The 18,347-nt window shown below is 42.1% G+C and overlaps 1 protein-coding gene across 2 annotated transcripts in view; it reads right to left on the bottom strand.

Annotated features, from left to right (window-relative positions):
• adgrv1 (adhesion G protein-coupled receptor V1) overlaps positions 1-18,347 on the bottom strand; it is a 131,112-nt gene that overhangs the window by 33,277 nt on the left and 79,488 nt on the right. For both annotated transcript variants that reach the window (XM_050050818.1, XM_050050819.1), the window contains exons 89-90: positions 7,918-8,034; positions 1,561-1,739 (exon numbers count right to left, since the gene is read on the bottom strand). In XM_050050818.1, the coding sequence (XP_049906775.1) occupies positions 1,561-1,739; positions 7,918-8,034 (296 nt within the window). The remainder of the gene's footprint in view (positions 1-1,560; positions 1,740-7,917; positions 8,035-18,347) is intronic.

Below are 18,347 nucleotides of genomic sequence, written 5' to 3'. Positions count from 1 at the left end.
AGTGGCTATCTAGTGGCTCGTATCTAGAGTCAGTGTTTGGCTACTGTAGAGACATGACAGACTCCATAGATGAGGACCTACACCCTATGTAGATATGAACACCTCATTCTAAGGTAACAATACACAATTTTTATTTTCATGTGATTATACACGACAGAAAACAAACATATTATATTAGATTATTTCTGTCAATATAGCCCCCTAAATCTTCATCCCTGGACCTTTAAAACATTCAGAAAGTTAAAAAATATCAATAAATAGGCCAAAAAGTTTATTATAATAAATAATGTAGAGATGCATGCTTAATTTAAGATGTACAACCTATGTGTGACAGAAAAACTGAAATGAGGTCAAACCAACACAGCATGAACAGGAGCTCTCACATGTAAGACTCAGCTAGGTAGATGAAAATCTTAACAAAGCCTGTAAGTACTGACTGTACGGAGGACAGGGCAAAAACACCACAGCTGTGACAGAGAGGGTGACAAAAATAAGGAATCATGACAGAAACAGATAGAAAAACGAGTTATTTTGTTAGAATATATATGAAATATGTATGAAACAAATACATAAAAATGCAATATGTATGACACGAAAATATTCACTGACGCAAGGCCTGAGCTTGACACCTGTTTGTACACAGGAAGGGTGTACCTGAGACAACTTGAGCTGCGAGAAAACGAAACAGCGTGTTGTTTACACGCATGGGGAGAGAGAGGAGATTCAAAGGCTGCCTCATTCCCTGTAAGAGGAAGGTACGCTTCCAGGGAAACTGAATACTCCTCTGTATCCTTGAATCTCTCATGTGTAAGCTTACTGTCTCACACACACCCACCCACAGGAAACACGCATACTCACTCGATCCCAGGGATAACAGCCACACCTAAGACCTCTCGGGCTAATTTTAGATGTCATTCAAGGGTTGAAACTTCATCAGTATTTGACTTTTGCCTGATATGCACGCACGATTACACACCCTTAAAGCACGTACACTGCAATGTAAGAAGTTTAATTTAGGAATTACAACACGCACAAACTTAAACTTAGACGTACCTGACTAGGGACCCTTGTTCAGGTTTTTACAAACTGATCTCATCTGTTGTGTTTCTACGATTCTCTATACATAGATGCCACCTAGTTATTTTTAGCTCACACAAACAGTCATTTATTTTAAGGTTTCTCCCTTCCGCCCTACACCCTGCTGTGAAAAAGCCTCCACCTCTACGGTGAAGACTCATATTTCTGTGTGGGGAGACACATTATTTCATTCATTTGATTGGCCGAGCTACCTCCTCACATGATGTCACTGGCTCAGGTGTTCTCTGTTTGCTCTACTCCTGCCTGCAGTGGAATTTACCTAAGCCTAAAAAAAGACACTGACTGACTCAGACCGGTTTAAAAAAGCCACTCACGGGTCTGCTTGTAACGCTTGTAAAAAAAAAAAAAGATAACGTCAGTGTTGGGTCGATTCCACCTCCCTTTGATCCGTCCTAAAGACTCGTGTGTGTGTGTGTGTGTGTGTGTGTATTTGTGTGCATGTGTTCTGCACTGTCCACTCACACATCTCCTAGCACCAGTCCGTACACACTGTGTATGGTCCATCCGAAGCCGCCGAGCAAGACGATGACGAGTACAATGATGACAAGAGCTGGAAGTCCCCAGCCTAGCAGGAAGTAGAGCAGGTATCGACGCTCTGTGTGCTCGTCATTCATCACCAGCACTTGCCAGAAGTTCACCGCCTGGGGACATAGTTTGAGAAAACAACTTGTGTACAGGAACTGTGAACAGAAAAACAGACATGTGCAAACACAAGCAGCAACTTGTAATATTTCCCAATAATGCTGTTTGGAGGATTTTGAAAGATAATACATTTTGAAAGATTTTTTTTCATCTTTCATTGAGGACATTTGGTCATCATAGTGAGTGAAGTACAACCACACTTTTATCACACCCACAATAGCTCTGTTTGCTTTGTAATCTAGCAGGCTTTGATATTCTCATCCATCTGAGACCCTGAGCTTCACATCGTTACATAAGCAGCTTTTACTGAACACCTGTTGGTTGCAACACAATGTCTTATCCCTGTGTGAAGACCTGAGCAGACAATAATATATCTTTCAGACAGTTTTAAACCACTGCATTGGTGAAGAGAAAAGGTTAAAGGTTATCTTTGAAATTCCTCCCTGGGCTTTGGTTTAACCCCTAAAAACTCATCTCTGTTAATCAAAATTAGATATTTAGATTTTTTAAAGATAGATAAGAAACCTTGTTTCTGCTTCTCCTCTGATACCTCTTGTTTTGCAAGTTGACGGGGCTGGTTCCAAACTCTGAGAGTCAGACTCTGCGTTCTTGAGAACAAGGCGTAAATGCTCAGCCATGGCACTGACTGCTTATTTTGCATATGATGTGTCTTATAGCATTAAAACACCATATGGACATGCTGACAAGGCTAGACACTTCATTTTCACTGGAGGGGAATTCAAGTTTTAAAGCTAAGCTCACAAGAAAGATGAAGTAGCTCTCCATTTTCCAGCCTATCCTACAGGCCGGGGTTACAAATTGATGACCTGTACGCCATCCAGCCTCATTAAGATCAAACACTTTACAGCCTATTCAGATTAACTTTAATTAAAAAGGGGGTAAAAATGTAAGCACTATCATCATAGCTATTCCTTTGTTTGTTCAGAGTCGTAAAAATTTATGCAACAGCTCAGCAGCTATAATGAATAACAGCTGATGATATTTGTGACCGTCCATCTGCAAGGACTGTGATGCAACTAATGACAAGAAGTTAAGGAACAATGATCTCTCCCTCAGATAACCTCTGTCTCCCCCATAACCATAACCATATTGTATAACCACTGATAGGTTGCTGCATGAACCCACAACACAAGAATAGTCACACAGACACAGACACACAGACACACACACACACACACACACACACACACACACGCAGCAGCTATACTCAAGTTGTGTAACTGTTTGATTGCATTCCACTGAGACAATAGCGTGGTGTCAGTCAGATTCAAGAACTGTCTTTCCTTCGCTGCGAGCAGCCTGGAGCTGATGACACACAGTAAATGGATTATGGGTAAGTCTGGGCTGAGCTGTCGCCTCTGCAGTGGCTGCATCCCTCACTAACTGTTGATGCTGCAGTCTACGAATAAAACAGTGTGCTGTCGGGCTAAATGACTGAGATACAGATCAAAATGCACTGACAAATGACTACAAAAATTCAACAGCAATGTATCTTTCCAAAAAACAATATCCTGGTTAGTCTGGAAAATCCACTGATTTGGCAGTGACTGATTTCTATCGAAACTACTTTCTTTTGAAGGAACACTCCCATGAAAACGGTCGATGGTGTGTTATGTGGATTATACAGATCACATTAGAGGAGCAGTAGAAAACATCAAAAGCTTCACAAGTAGAACTAAAACTGAATCTGCTGGATACATGGGCGGATAACTAGGTAAAGGGCCCCTGGGCTCAGATATGCAAAGGGGCCCCAACACCTTAACATGGAAGCAAGACACACAGACTTTGAAGTGGTTTTGCATCTCTTTGCAGTCATTTTGCGTCTCCTTGTGGTTGTTTTGTGTCTTTTTGTAATCGTTTGGGTCCCTTTGAGGTCATTTTGTGTCTCTTTGTGGTTGTTTTGCATCTCTTCTTGGTTGGTGCATGTTAATTTAAGTCACATTTTGCAAGTGAATGTTAGAGGGTGCTCTGTGCCTGTGCCTTGTCAGCCCATTCAGTAATCCATCTATGGCTGGGTACCATTGAAGGTAAGTACTTTTTGTAATCTAGGGTTAACTGATCCTTTAAGAGTGATTGAAGCAGTTGGGAACCCCATCACCTGTTTGCCTTAACTGACTGGCTAACCTGATGGCCAATAATGGCTTCTTATCCACCTATTATCACAATCAAATGCATTTGTCTACTAGTAGAACACTTGCAGGTATGGTCTCACTGCAAACCCGTGAAATCTGCTGGCTAACTAGCACCTTGAAACAGGGTAAAAAATACACTGCAGGCCAGTGCGAGGGCTTTAGCAGGTCTTCCCTGGCTGAAAGAGGCATACAGTATTGTTATGTAATATAATGCAGTAGTTTCTCAGTAAGCTGAGGTCGCCCCTGCGAGCCTCTGCAGTCAAGAAAAAGCGGGTCTGGATAGTGATTCAATTATTGGCTGTTTTCTGGCATTATGTCAGCGCATATTTCCCTGACCAACGATTGGACATGCACATGCTCACATACACACACCCACACACACTGCAGTTATTGATCTGAAGTCTTCTTTGTGGTTTGAGATGGGTTGCTGGCACCAACTCATATCAGCTACTTAGCTGAAAGTAGCGACCTGATAGGGGGCGAAAAATGAGCTGTGAGACATCAGTGGGGTCGATACTGAGACGTCAGTGAGGTTTTAAAGCCACACATCAATCAAACCTGGAGTGGCAGCAATATTTTCATTGTCAGCCGCTATAGATGCTGACAATAAGGGAATGGCCAGATATATTTTTGGCAGGGGTGTTAAAGATCAAGGGCATTTGAAGTTAAAGTATGAGTGAGTCAGTGTATAAACAAAAAACTGAAAATCCTTGGTGAATTTTTTCTCTTCATGCTACATTTTCCCTCCGTTTTGAACTCCTTCTGCAGTGAATCATGTTTTCTCAACAAGATCATATCAGCTCCACAACCATACTAACTCCAACCATGTGTGTCCAAACCCGCCTCTTACGTCAAAACACATCTCACTGCCAATTCTCGTCATCCAAATTCTAACACTTCTTAAGCCACACGAAAGCCTTTGGTCTGAGCCTTTATCCCCTAAGATATCTCGCAGGTCATCTGGTAAACATTCTGATATGAAAAAAGCGCTAATCTTATAATACTCCACCAATAACACATCTGTGCCAGGAGAGATTATATCCACTACATAAACAATGGTTATGTTCACTTAGAAACGTCACACAGTGTCAAAGACTGAGGAGTGATGGAAACAAAGCAACAGTCAGTTACGCAAGAGGGGAACAAATAGGGGGAAGAGAAAGTTTATTTGGGGACAGGTCTCCTTGGTATACTGGTCTGGTACAATCCACACAATCACTGGTTTCCCGTGTTAATGTGATGGAACTCATTTAAAACCAGCCTAAATGACTTGTACAGAGTCTTCTTATCTAATTCACTGTTGGACACAGAACAACAGTTTTAAGATATTTTGACAATGCATCACATTTCCCACCCTAAAATGCAAAATATTAATTGGGCCTGAGCTTTGATTACAGTTTTCATGACACAGTCGGGCACTGTGCTGAGAAGATAAGTTGTTTTGCAGTCATTTGTAAAATGACAATACATGACACCAACAGCAAATACTGTGTAAACAAGACAGTAAAACCTTTAAAAACTGCTGTTTTAGTTAGGTTCAGTGGATCATTTCCAAAGCTGAATTTCTTTTTGCCTCATACAGATGATTCCCTATAGTTTCTTACAGGTCCTATATCGTAAAGAGTCCAGTTTCCATGTATTTTTTAATTATAATGCAGGTATAGGTGCTATATAAATACAGATAAAGTATCAAAACACTTAATCCAGAGAGAAATGCACACAGTCCATATTAAGAACGTTTGCCTTCAAATGAGCCGTCAGAACGTCCATGAGGTTGTGATGTCACAACTATGCTATATAAAGCTAGAAACTCCTGCTACAGTGCAGTTACTGTCATTTTAGTGCCGCAATGATGGTGCAAAGACGCCAAGTGCACAGATGTGGAAGACCTGGAAATATCGACCAATCGGTGCAGACTGGGCTTTTTCAGAAAGGGGGCTTAAAGTGACAGATAGAGGGTGAACACAGATATATTGCAGATATATTGCGGCAGACAGTCTGAGAAAAATAAGTATTTTTTAACATTAAAGAACATAATCATGTTCTCGTAGAAACCCAAAATACAAATATGAACCTAAAAATCAGCATAATATGGGACCTTTAACCTCTATCAAATTGATAGAGGCTATATATTTTTTTAACAGATAAATTAACAGGGAGTTATTCCAATTAGGTCAATGACTGTGTTTCACTACAGGGCAGGCTTTAGAGGAGGGGAATCAGCTGAGGTATAGGGTCTATCACTGGGGCAGTGCTCCTCCCCAGAGGGGCTGATGAAACACTCTGGACAATGTTCACTGCATTCCTGTGCTCTATCAGCAGGTCACAAGTCATCTATAGTCTCTCTAAGGGATTAAAACTGGCTTATGTGAGATTTACGCTGGCAGCAAAAATCATATTCTTATTTCTGGCTTTGTGTGTGGGATGGATCTTACAATTGAACAGAAAAAACAAAAAAAACAAGAGTTGGTGTTTACGCAGTAATAAAAAAGATCTGCGGCAGATTTCTGATGTGAGTCAGACTCTGCTAGTATAAACCAAGCCTTAATATCTTCTTCATGTGTGCATGTTAAGCTGCAAATTGGGACCTTGCCTGCCCTGCTTTGTTCCCGGCAGTTATGTCACAAAAAGGGGGAAAAAAAAGAAACAGAGGGCAGATGGTCAAGAGGGAGGGGGTTAAGAGCTGCTGGGGTTAGGTGTTACTAAGTGGTACCAGTCTAGGGTCAAAGATCATGTCATGCAGCAGTCTGGTACCTTCATCTCACCCCCTAATCAAAACCTGCCTAAGCCCACGTGGTGGACGGATGAAGTTTCACTGGTTATTACATAAAAAACACATGCTTCACGTAAGGCACGAAAGAAAGAATGGGAACCCTGTTTATGCCAGGTCATGAGGAAAATGAGCAGGAGAAGGAAAAACAGATTTGACTTACAGATGCCCTTCAATAAAAACCTGAATTACTAAAAAAGTGAGTTCTGGATTTACTGCAAGAAACTACCGTTAAGTGAATAATATACTAGGACATGTTATCTGCTGCACAGTTTATCTTTCACCGACAAACTGACTTTATTGACCCTCTTGAGTTACAGCTCAACACTTGGCCCCATTGTCTGCTTAGAGGCCTAGTGAATAGACATTATTGTTGAGGGCTGCAGACTGGGCAGACACAGTTTTACATGTTAATGAAAATGCATTGTGAAGCAGCTTCTACTACAGCTCTTTATCCAGGTAGAAGAACAGAAAGAGAGCAAATACCTCTGCTTATATTTGGAAAAGAATGTGTAATCTATGATCTAGCTGCATGGCAACAATTACAGCAAAAACTGGGTATTACAGGGGTATGTCCACTGCTGGTGGCTGTGCCTGTATAAAAATTAATGTATAGAATGTCTGTGATGATGCTTATGCCCAAATATGTAGGGTTAATGTACAGTTGTTCCAATACCAGTTTTCGGAAATGCCTCAGATACTGCCTTAAAATGCTGGCTCAGGTAGTGGCGAGTACACGAGTATATGTAATGATCTAATGCCTCGTAATTTATCATTAAACTTCAAAGACGTGTCACTCCGTGTAAAGGCAGCTCTTCTTTGCTGCTCTGAAACAGTAGCCTACACATCAAGTTGCACTGTGCAGCCTCTGGCAATTGCTGTTTTAAAGCAACAAAAAAGAATTGATTTCTGGTAAATAGTGTTACGTTAGCTGTTTGCAAAATGTCAACAATTTGGCTATGGCATTCATTCTCTGTTTGTTTTTGTTCATGTTTGACAAATGGTTTAACTTGAGTTTTGCCATATAACGATGACTGCAATCATTTCACATCCATGCAGTTAGTAGTATACAACTGTTAAAATTTTTCAGCACAATGGTATCAGATCGACACTCGATATCCACCAATATACCAATTTAGGCATCAGAATTGGGAAGAAAAACGTGGTTTAGGAACATTATATAATATTCAATCCTATAAGGAGTTGTTGAGTGAAGTCAGTTGTATTTAATGTTGCTTGTTAACCTGCTGTTACCTGTATGAGCATCCAGAAGAACTGACTGAGGTGGAAATAGTGAGAGAAGAGCGCCAGAGCAGCACAGCTGTCCTCTGAAAACATTCGGCCCCGGAAAGCTGACACCAGGAAACAGATCTGCATAGAGAGAGAAAAAGACAAATTTAAAATCACTTATAATTGTGTGTAAATGAGCATTTTATCCTTTAACCTAAGCAGTGGCAGCAGTAGTAAATTTTTATGGCAATTATTTAATGCCTGCAATTTGCTGTTAAGAGATCATGGTGCCATTTTTGTATGACTGCCGCACACTTGCACACACACACTCCCACACAGGTGCAGTACTCCTTGCAGTGTCAGCAGGTCATATTTGCGCATGAGGCGATTTATTGCTCGTTTTATAGTCTATACATTTTTAAAGGAGACAGCAAGATTCAGATAGCCCCCCCCTCCCTCCTCCAAAGAGAGACATCCTATCCTGCAGACCTGTTACATCACCATGCAGCAAGCTATGCAGGCGGGAGCAAAAACAAAAAAACAATAACAACATAAACAACACTGGCAAATATGTTCCCTTTGTATCGTCCCACACGCACAAAGATTTGTACAAATGTGTGGGTGAAGCACTTCTCTAAATAACAGCATAAAGGGCACTGCAGAATAACTGCAGAAAAAAGCTTGTGGTCAGTGTGTGTATAGGTGTGTGTGTGTGTGTGTGTGTGTGCGTGTGAGAGAGAGGGAGAGATGGCAAGAGCGAAAGGGGAGAGAGGGTTTTGGAGGCGGGAACGCATCAGGGCCAAAATTCAATTTGTAACATTGGAGGCAGGACAGTGTGGAAAACCCATGAGGGCAGCAGAAAATACTGCTCCGCTGTCTATCAGAGAGCTTCATTAACCTCTGGCACTGACCGAGTGTGGTGCCAATGCAGCCGGGCGATTGTTACATAACCTGCAGCCTGTCGGCCCGCTGCCAATGCAGAGGACCAGAGAGAGGGTGAATGGAACAGAGTCGGAGCCGAGGGATGTGGGGAGAATGATAAGTTGGTGTGAAATGTCACTTAGATTATATTCATTACACGCAGCAGTCAGGGACATGCAGTAGAAGACAGGGCTTTGGAATGCAGACTTTATTTTGTTGTGATTCTTGAGCAGCATCTTATTCAGAGTCTTATTACCCACATACTGTAATTATCTCTGTTACCTCAACAGTCACTTGATCTGGCTTAACAATGCCAAGCAAATGATTCTGAGAACAGACAAGATGAGCTCTTAATATATCCAAAACAAGCTGATGTATACTGTTGGCACCACCCTATGGTTTCGGCTAATTTGCTTAGCTAGACAGTCTCTATAGTAACCAGGTAAACAGGCACAGTGAGCTGTGATGACCTTGTTTTCACTCATATACACGCACACAGCTTTGTTTGTTTGATTCGTTTATGTAAAGAATGACATTAAGTGCCCTTTGGATGACACCCTAAATCCTGCATGTTTGAGTGGAGCGATATCAACGCAGTCACTCTCAGATGTCTTTTCTCCACACAGGCTTTGTCTGGTCTTATTCTCTAATTCTTTGTAGGTTTCCACCATCCAATTTTCCTCCATCAGGAAAACCCGAAATAACCATTCCTGGATTTTCCAGCCCTTACTAACCCCGTCTGCATCCTCCTGTTGAGTAAGGGGAAAAGTCAGGGGCTTAAAAAAAAATAAAATTAAAAGAAACTATCATGAGTCAGTTTCCCATCCATGCTCCAAGCCCCGCGGGGTTGTGAGTAGGAGGGATGGCACAGGAAGGAAACTCGTGTCCGAGCTGCCTGGAATTGTGCCTGTGTGGAGAGGCTGTTCAGGTAGCTTATGGGAACAAAGATTATACGGCAGGGTTGTGTGTTTTTGGCAGTGAGCTGGCCTCATTGGGCCAAAGGCACAGTATGACACACCATCTATCCTCTCGAAAGCAAAACAATGGGGAAACTACCGAGCGAGAAATGCTAAGTAAACTGCAGGACGCTAGACACATAATCATAAGCAAACATGCAGTACATACACGCATGTTAGTTTAACACAAAGGGATGTAATTTTGTTAAATCAAGCGTAGACAGTCAAGTGCGGCATGTACAAAGAGGGTGGCAACACATTTTTGTGGCACACACAGAATTAGAGTGTACAAATAATCAGTGGGTGTAGTAGGGGCTGCTAACAAACTGTCAATCACATTGTCTCAGTTCATCCTTTTTAATGATTACTTGGCTTGATTTAAATTGGATTCGGCTGCAACACATGCAACAACATTGTGAATACTAAAACACTAGTCTGAAGACCTTTGCACACCAAGTACAAAATTGTCACATGTTTAAATATAAGCAGGGAGCATGGCCACACCTCAACGACACCTCTGATTACCTACCAAGCCTACTTATACCTGGTCAACCCATCCTGCTCTGTTTGTCTCAGATGTCTCGATCCGCCCTCCCTTTCCCTTCCCCTCATCCATCATCCTCCCTACCTTATCCCTACCAACTCATTCCTTCATCCTCTCTTCCCTTCTCCCCTCATCTCTTCTTATTCAATCTGGTGCATACTTCTCCCATGTCTCATTCTAGGAGCTGTCTAAGGGGGGCCTGTAATCAGCTCAGGCGGGAAAACGACTGAGACGGAGCCCCCACACTGAGTCTCCCTCCATCCGATTTCCAGGACATACTAACAGATCAGCCTAACAGAGGACATTCCCTTTCCACCTTCACCCCTGCTTACATCCAATCACCTGTCCTCAACAACTAACACCTCCTGAAACAACATATTTTTGTGGCGTGGTCCTTGCTAGTGAAATACGATCTCACGTCATGTTTATACACTGACTCTGAAACTTTCCGTTTGTCACTTTTCTGCATTTTTTGTGCATCCGTCAAAGCCTTGAAAGAGTTGTTTGACCGAGACACAGTGAAGAAAATGTGGCGTAACCTGTGGGACACATCTGCAACAGGAGAGAGGAGGGCACACAATGTCATTTCATATCTCAGATATCTCAGGATGATGATGATGAAGTGGAGGGTGTCAAAGAGGATGAAGACTGCACCAAGACAGAAAAAGCATGACAGTGTGGAGACAAAGAGGGAGGCTGTGAGCACTGCACCCACACAAATTTACTACAGCCTTCCGTGACAAACCCTAATAGCCACAGGGATAACTATTGAACCACTGAAACTACTGACCTGTGGTGAAATGATGACATAACCAGTAGGGAGAAATGGCCTGGTATAGAAAGGAGGGCAAAGGGCTTAAAAGGGTGTTCATGTGCAGTGGTGTGAATAGACTCTCCTACAGGTGGCTGCACCCCAGATGTGCATGTCTGTATAATTGTGTCCTCCCTGGAGCTGGGCTGAACTACCTGCTCCGGTCAAGGTTAGAAACCAGGTAAACAGGTATGGTGAATCAGTCTGGGTGAGTCAACAGGTAAGAGGGTGGATCCAATAAACATTTTATTTGGTTAGTGCTGTCTCCATCTGCCTTTTCAAAAAGCTGACAGGAACTTGATCTGACTTTTTATTGCTTTCCTGCCTATTGCATAATACTCTATTGTCTCCAGTGACTACAGTCTGGCTAATATATCACACTCTATGTCATACGCCTAAAATAGTAGGGCGGGGCATGAAACTGTTAAAGTTCACAAAGTTATTTAAACCACATACAGTGTTTCTATATGGCTTATTTTCTTTTATGTGACATTAAAGGAGAGGTGGGTAGAAACATATATACAGACATCCATGCACAGACACTGTACAGAGAAGGTCAAAGAGTGCAGTTTTAATCAAACTGAGCCATCAAGTTCTCTGTAAACAGACATGTTAGGCTGCTGTTCCCATTAGCCGGGGCGCTGCATAGTAAAAGGCAGTTTTATTTGTCTAAACTCAGACTCATGGGAGGCAATTTACATGGGAGGCCAGAAACAAGCTTCCAAATATACATAGGAAACTGATCTTCCTCTGGAGCGTTTGTTGCTTTACATGGTGTGTACTGAGCCAGAAAAGCTTTGCCATTTAAATGCTTATGTTAATCCAGCTGTACTATGTTATGAGGCTAAAAGAAAATCTTAATACCTGAGGTGAGTTTAGGACAAAAAGTTCCACAGAAGCTGTTAAAGAATCGTCTGCAACAGTAGTGGCAGTTTGCTTGTGAGGAATCAGCCTCAGTGCTGAATAAGGCCTCAGACCAGATTTTGAAGAAAGAAATCATCCCAAACTTTATCTAATACGACTTTGGCATGAAGTGGAACTAGTGAAGACAATCTCTGTTCTAAAACTAGTGTGACATGGGGTGTGACAGAGATAAGGGAGGCACCCATCCTCCCTAGAGCTAATTACACTAATTACACACAAATTAACTGAATGTCTAACTCTGAACACACACACAGACGGCACAATATTCAGGGCACAAATCTGTGTTAAGGTCAAACCCTGTGGTTTTGAAAGAAGTCTAAAGTCAACAGCAAACTATGTTACACAGCTGGGATTGATACGGCCTTTGTCAAGGCCCATTAGCTGAGATTAGCTAAGTAGGTATGGAGGTCAAGTTTGCAACTGTGGCTATTGTTCAGTCCATTGTGAAAATCCCACAGGTACAGTACATGTCAACACTGTGGTAATGATGACCTGCCATGGGGACGGGTTAGTAGGGTGGGGAGATGACAGGTGCGGATGTAGTGTTTATCAGTGCTCTATCTACTGCTCTGTCCTTTGTCCCCGGGCCCTCCTCAATTTTGTGTAAGACACCGGGAGTCGACCTGTCTAGACCCTCGGGCTGCAGACTTATTCAAAGCAGAGACTGGGCGGTGCTGCAGGACACTAAATACAAGTCATGTCAGTGTGCTGTGTGCTGTGTGCTGTGTGCTATGTGCGTGCTTGCATGTTCTCGTGTCTGGTGAAACAGGAACTACCGAAGCTCGTACACATAATGCCTGAATGCAATGAATTTATTACCCCATTGTACAGAGATTATATATCAGGATGCTGTCCTGATACATGAACTTGTGTGATTTTGTCTACCCAGAACAAATGAGAGGAAGTAAGCCATACTGTATGTAGGCAGGGAGCTCTGACTGTAGGAGACAGAGGCCATGAAAAAGCCCTTAAGAATACATATAAAAAAATTACAACAAAGCAGCTCTTCTTCTACAGAGCATTTCTGTGGCCTTGACACCAGGCCCAAGACCTTAAGCCTGAACTATTGATCCATCTCCTCGACTATATGTCCAATCAGAGCGCTCCCCTTTGTTCTGTGGCCTTGAAGCACCCAGGAGAGGAGACGGAATCAGTTTATTGTTGTTGTTGTTTTTGTTCCAGATCTACAGCTGCCTTGGGAATAATTCTACTTGCCTTTAAACACAATTTAACCTCACTTTGTTATGATAAGCATGTCTGAAAGAAACACAATGCTTGTTTCCCAACCTTAGCTCTGCGGTGGTAACTGATAAAGACGCTGACAGCAAACTAGAATAATGCTAAATGGCTTCAAGAAAACTGAGACAATCAAGATATTTTAGCAAAAAATAAGTGACAACAAAATAAAGTTAGGCAAATGAAATAGCTATAAAAGTGCTTCATCATAAGGCCAAAACAAAGGAGATGATAATCATATATGTCAAAGAGCAGCATCATATTTTGTTGCAGCTACTTTGTGCTGCTGCTGGTTGCAGCTCTCATCCTCCTATTGAGCTCTGCAGCTGATCGATCGCCCTGTGTGCTGATGCTAAGGCAGCTAAGTGTATCAGTGCGGCTAAAAATAGCATCTGCCTGATGCATTACATCACTGAGGGAATGGGGCCTTAGCTGTCTGCCTGCCAGACTATCCATCTAGACTCGTGTCCAAAACACTTAACCTCCACCTCTCCCCTCCTCCAACCTCCCTTATCCCGTCCTCTTCCCTCTACCCCCAACTCCCTCTCCATCCTCTGCTACACCCTTCATCGCTTTTCCTCCTCCTCCTCCTCCTCCTCCTCCTCCTCCTCCTCCTCCTCCTCCTCCTCCTCCTTCTCCTCCTCCTCCCTCTCCTTTCTCCTTCACCTCCCCCTTCTCTCTAACAGCTACCGGTCTGATCTAGCTGGTTCCAGCCTCAGCCTGCACCCTGGGTGTTTCCTTGTATGCCTTTGTTCAGGAAGAGATAAAGCAATAGAAAGGGAGAAAGAGAAATACGATATTATCATTCCATCCTCACTCCCAGTCCTTTCATCAGTTGCTCATGAACGCAACGCCTTTCTATTAAGCAACTTTAGTCCGTATCACCATCAATCACTCTCCCCATTCTCAGCTGACTAATCCTTGCAACCTTAGCGAAGGCAGCTTAAATATCTCAAATTACATATATACGCATTTATGGCAGCTTTAAATCGAGCAATGTGACTGGCAACAATATTGATTTCAGTGCAGTTCAACAGTATGTGCAGTCATCATCACTCTCCTCACGTGCCGGAGCCTCTCAGTTCAAGTGTGTGTGTTATTTATGTGCTGAAGCACACGGGACAGGCAGTAGCAAGAAGCAGGTCACATGGGGATGGCTGATAGGTGGGTTAGTGGGCCACTGTGCGCGGAGAAGGAGGGGAGATAAATAAGGTGATTTAACATTTGCTGACAAGACACACGAGGTTGTTAAAATAAAAATAAGTGAAGACAAAAACAGACGAGCCCAGTCTGAGCCGCTGCATCACGGCTGAGATGGAGGATGATTAACTCTTACTGGTGTGAAGTGTGTCACATTTTCAGAGAAACACTTAGGTCTTTAAAAGGGGAACACCTCCTAAATTAAGAATCCCAGTATGTTATTTCCACAGCCAAGGACAGTTTGATCAATATTTGTGAACGTGAACAACTCTCTCTCCAAGCCTCGAACTAGTGATGTCATAGGTATAAAGTCAAGCTTTACTCTATTGTCATGTTCCCAGCACTGAAACAGAAAATGTAACCATATACTGAGAATGTTCCCCTGGGTGCTCTCACTGTCATCTAGAACATCCTGTCTAATTCATTGTCTAGGGCGCAGCTCCAGACTTTATACTCTATGACATGACAAATTTGAGTTTTAGTACTCTGGCTTTCGGATTTGAGAGGGAACTGTTCATTTTTAATAATATTTTTGAACTGTCTAAGACCATAGGAATAAAATGGGTGATGTTCCCCTTTACAGGAACCACTGTCGCCATACTTTCAACATTTCAAGCCTCACTGTACACCTCATTATACTGTGCATGCGTGCTGATGAGCAGCTACCTTCAGTGTTTTTTTACAGCATGTCCGGTTGCTTAAGGTCAGGGTGTAGAAGTAAAGTTCACATGTGTTTTGGGTTGAACCTCAGGCCGAAGCTTACTTGCTGAGCCAGCTGTTTGCAAATAAACACCCACTCCCATTTAGTCTGTTTCACATTCAAACAACCACAACACTGCATGTACATTTGCTTATGTGAGAGCACACTGTCATACAGTAGTGGAGTCTATACGTGTGTCCGGGAAGCAGAGAGAGATGATATCAAGAGGCTTTATCACATATTGTGGGAAAAACCGATACACGGGATTCCAAGAATAAAGGATAAGATGAGAGCCTGCAGGTGTCTGAGTGTTAATGTGATGTGGTGTGACGCAGCAAAAAGAGACAGTCAGCACTTTGAAGAGTATGAGGCAGCTGAAACAAGCTCAAACACAGTGTCATAAGTGTCATTGTTGCAAGGTGAGGGAATACGGAAAGCAAGAATATCCCAGATCTGTTTGGTGTAGTCTGAAGCTTTGAAGAAAAAACTGACGACTTGATGCTAATAAGGGATAAAATATTTCCATATTACATTACAAAAGAAGCCAAATAATTGCATATTTTCAAAAGGATCTAGAATCGTGATTTGTTTTAATTTATATTCTCTCATATAATCTGATGTTCTCGGTGTAGTGTGCACACTAAATGTAATGGTTATATATTATCCTAATCAGTTCCTATTCAATGAGGGCAGATGTAGATTTAACTAAAAATAAATTTGTGCTGTTGTTGCATCTCCTACAAATGTTCATGCTAAACTCAACTCAGACGATCTCAGCGGTACCACCCACGTTAAGTATATTTACCCTATTAATACATTTTAATTTCAAAACAGTGTTTTAAAATGAAAACAAACGTCCACCACACATTTTATAGATAATCCCTGTCCATACTAACATGCTTGTACACACTATCACATTAGGCATGTGCCTGCTGTTGTAAGCAGGCAGGAAAGTACGTCAAAAAGTACAACTGGAGATTCTTTTGCTTAGACCAACAATGTTGTGGAACTGTTACTGAAACTAATATGTGAGAATAAGGCTATCAAAATGGCGGACAACATAGACTGGGAGTCGCTGCAAGGCAAATACAGCGACATATTAGAGCAGTACTGGGAACATTATCCATCGTGAGCGCCCACACAAGGAGAAAGTTTGCCTTTATATAAAAATTTGGCTTGATTTTGTTAACAAAAAAAAAAACAAAAGCAAAACTAAACAAGAAATGAGTAGTCATGGCTGTTGTCCTTTGTTTTTTCCTGGAAAAGGTCATGTGATAGGGGTGTGACGAATCAGAAGATGACACATCATGACTTATAAGATCCAATCAGAAAGCAAACGTAGGTGTCTGAGTCATTACTTTCAAAAGTCTATGTTTCTGCTCATTCAGACTAAAACACAGAGTTTTTAAACTAACACGGGGTCAGCAGCGTTTTCAAATGTTTTCTCCCTTGAGTGCTAGGTGTAATCATAGTCATGGGTTTTAAAACTAAATTGTATTGTTGTGGATGTAGCCTTAGCTGTATACCAGTAGGCCTCCTTTTCTTTACTCCCACTTGCACTTCAGTCAGAGTGTCTGCTGCTGGAAGTCTGCAGCTGCTTTCAATCACAACGGGGCTGCTTTCAAGGAGGCTCTTGAATTTCCTTCCTCAACATCTGGTGTGAACCAGTCTGGAGACTAGACAGAGAACTCTTTGGGCTGCACGGCACGAGACACACGCACATGGATTCATGTGCGCACACACAGCTATAAAAACACTGTAGCCAGCTGCTCAAGGTCAGCTCCCTGAACACACAGACTCAATGGGTCTACTTTGCTCTATCACAACCCTCTGTATGTGTGTGTGTATGTGTTTTAGTGCATACATGTCGAGGGTGTGCACCAAGCCACAAACAGACTTAAACGGTATGCTACGGTTAGACCATTAATCACAGTAAATTTATACTATTGTGGGTCAGTAAATGAAATGGCACAGGGGAAAACATTAAGAAAACATAACCACTGTTGGGTTATACTCACAAATGTTGCTGTGAAAGTACTTTCATGGCTTTCAAAGCCTTTTAGTTACAATGAGATGCACAAAACTTACAGGATTTTTATTCCCTTAATAGCACAAGCTGCTTTACATTTTCATGTGTGATCTATTCAGAATCAGAGGCACAGAGAGAGAGAAGGTGTTGTCTGAACCAGCAGGTTCTTAACCTTTTGAAACTTGAAAGTGCTGTATGTAACTGAAGAAAGACAGTTGATTGTTCAGTCTCATTTCCAAGTCGTAAAATACCAACACAATCTCATTCCCAGGTTGTCAAATACCACCGCTTTGGGTTGGTGATTTAGTCTACCAATCCAAAGCATCGGTATTTGATGACCTGGGAATGAGACTAAACAATCAAAAGTCTCTCTCCAGAGTTATAAAGCACCTTTAAGCCCACTCCTGAGTGTTAAAAAAATTCAAAGGACCACACTCCCAAATAAATGAGAAAAAAAACATAACATGACAATTTGAAAAAATAAATTGGGCTATATTTAGTAATTAATTTGATCTTTTACATATTTCTGTCTTTACTCTTTTATTGTAAATCTTACTATGCTTCATACTTTATTGCTCTGTAAAGCACTTTGAATTGCCCAAGTGTATGAAATGTGCCATACAAATAAAGCCGCCTTGCCATGCCCATAAATATGTGTTATGCCCCTGTCAGCTGTAACCATTGTTTAGGCTCTAAACAACAGGAAATGTGTGTTTCTAACATTTGCACATGTATGCTGATATAATTATGACAGTGGCATGTGAGTTACATCACAATTGAGACTTAAGCCACTCTTGTTCGCAAGAATGCACACACAGCAACCTGTTGCATCACCTCCATATCAGACAGACGGACGAGGATCGGAAAGCCTACGGAAGCCAACACACACCTACTGAAGCAGCCTCATCCACTGCTGTCCAACAGGACATCGATCCACCAGAGATCCCTTCCGTGCAGATTGGCCGGTCTGCAGCAGTTCTCAGTGTCTGTCAATGGGTGGCTGGAAAGCTAATCAATTTGTGAAGAGTCTGATCAAGTTAAACACTCTGTGCTCCATTCATGCTGTTCCTGCACACAAACTCAACTATACACTGTGCTTTAGTACCCCACTGCCAAATTTAGACTTAATCAGA

The sequence above is a fragment of the Epinephelus moara genome, chromosome 8, assembly GCF_006386435.1.
Source record: "Epinephelus moara isolate mb chromosome 8, YSFRI_EMoa_1.0, whole genome shotgun sequence".
Classification (NCBI taxonomy): domain Eukaryota; kingdom Metazoa; phylum Chordata; class Actinopteri; order Perciformes; family Serranidae; genus Epinephelus; species Epinephelus moara.
The sequence above is the reverse complement of the archived record's forward strand: the minus strand, read 5'-3'. Positions and strand labels throughout refer to the sequence as shown.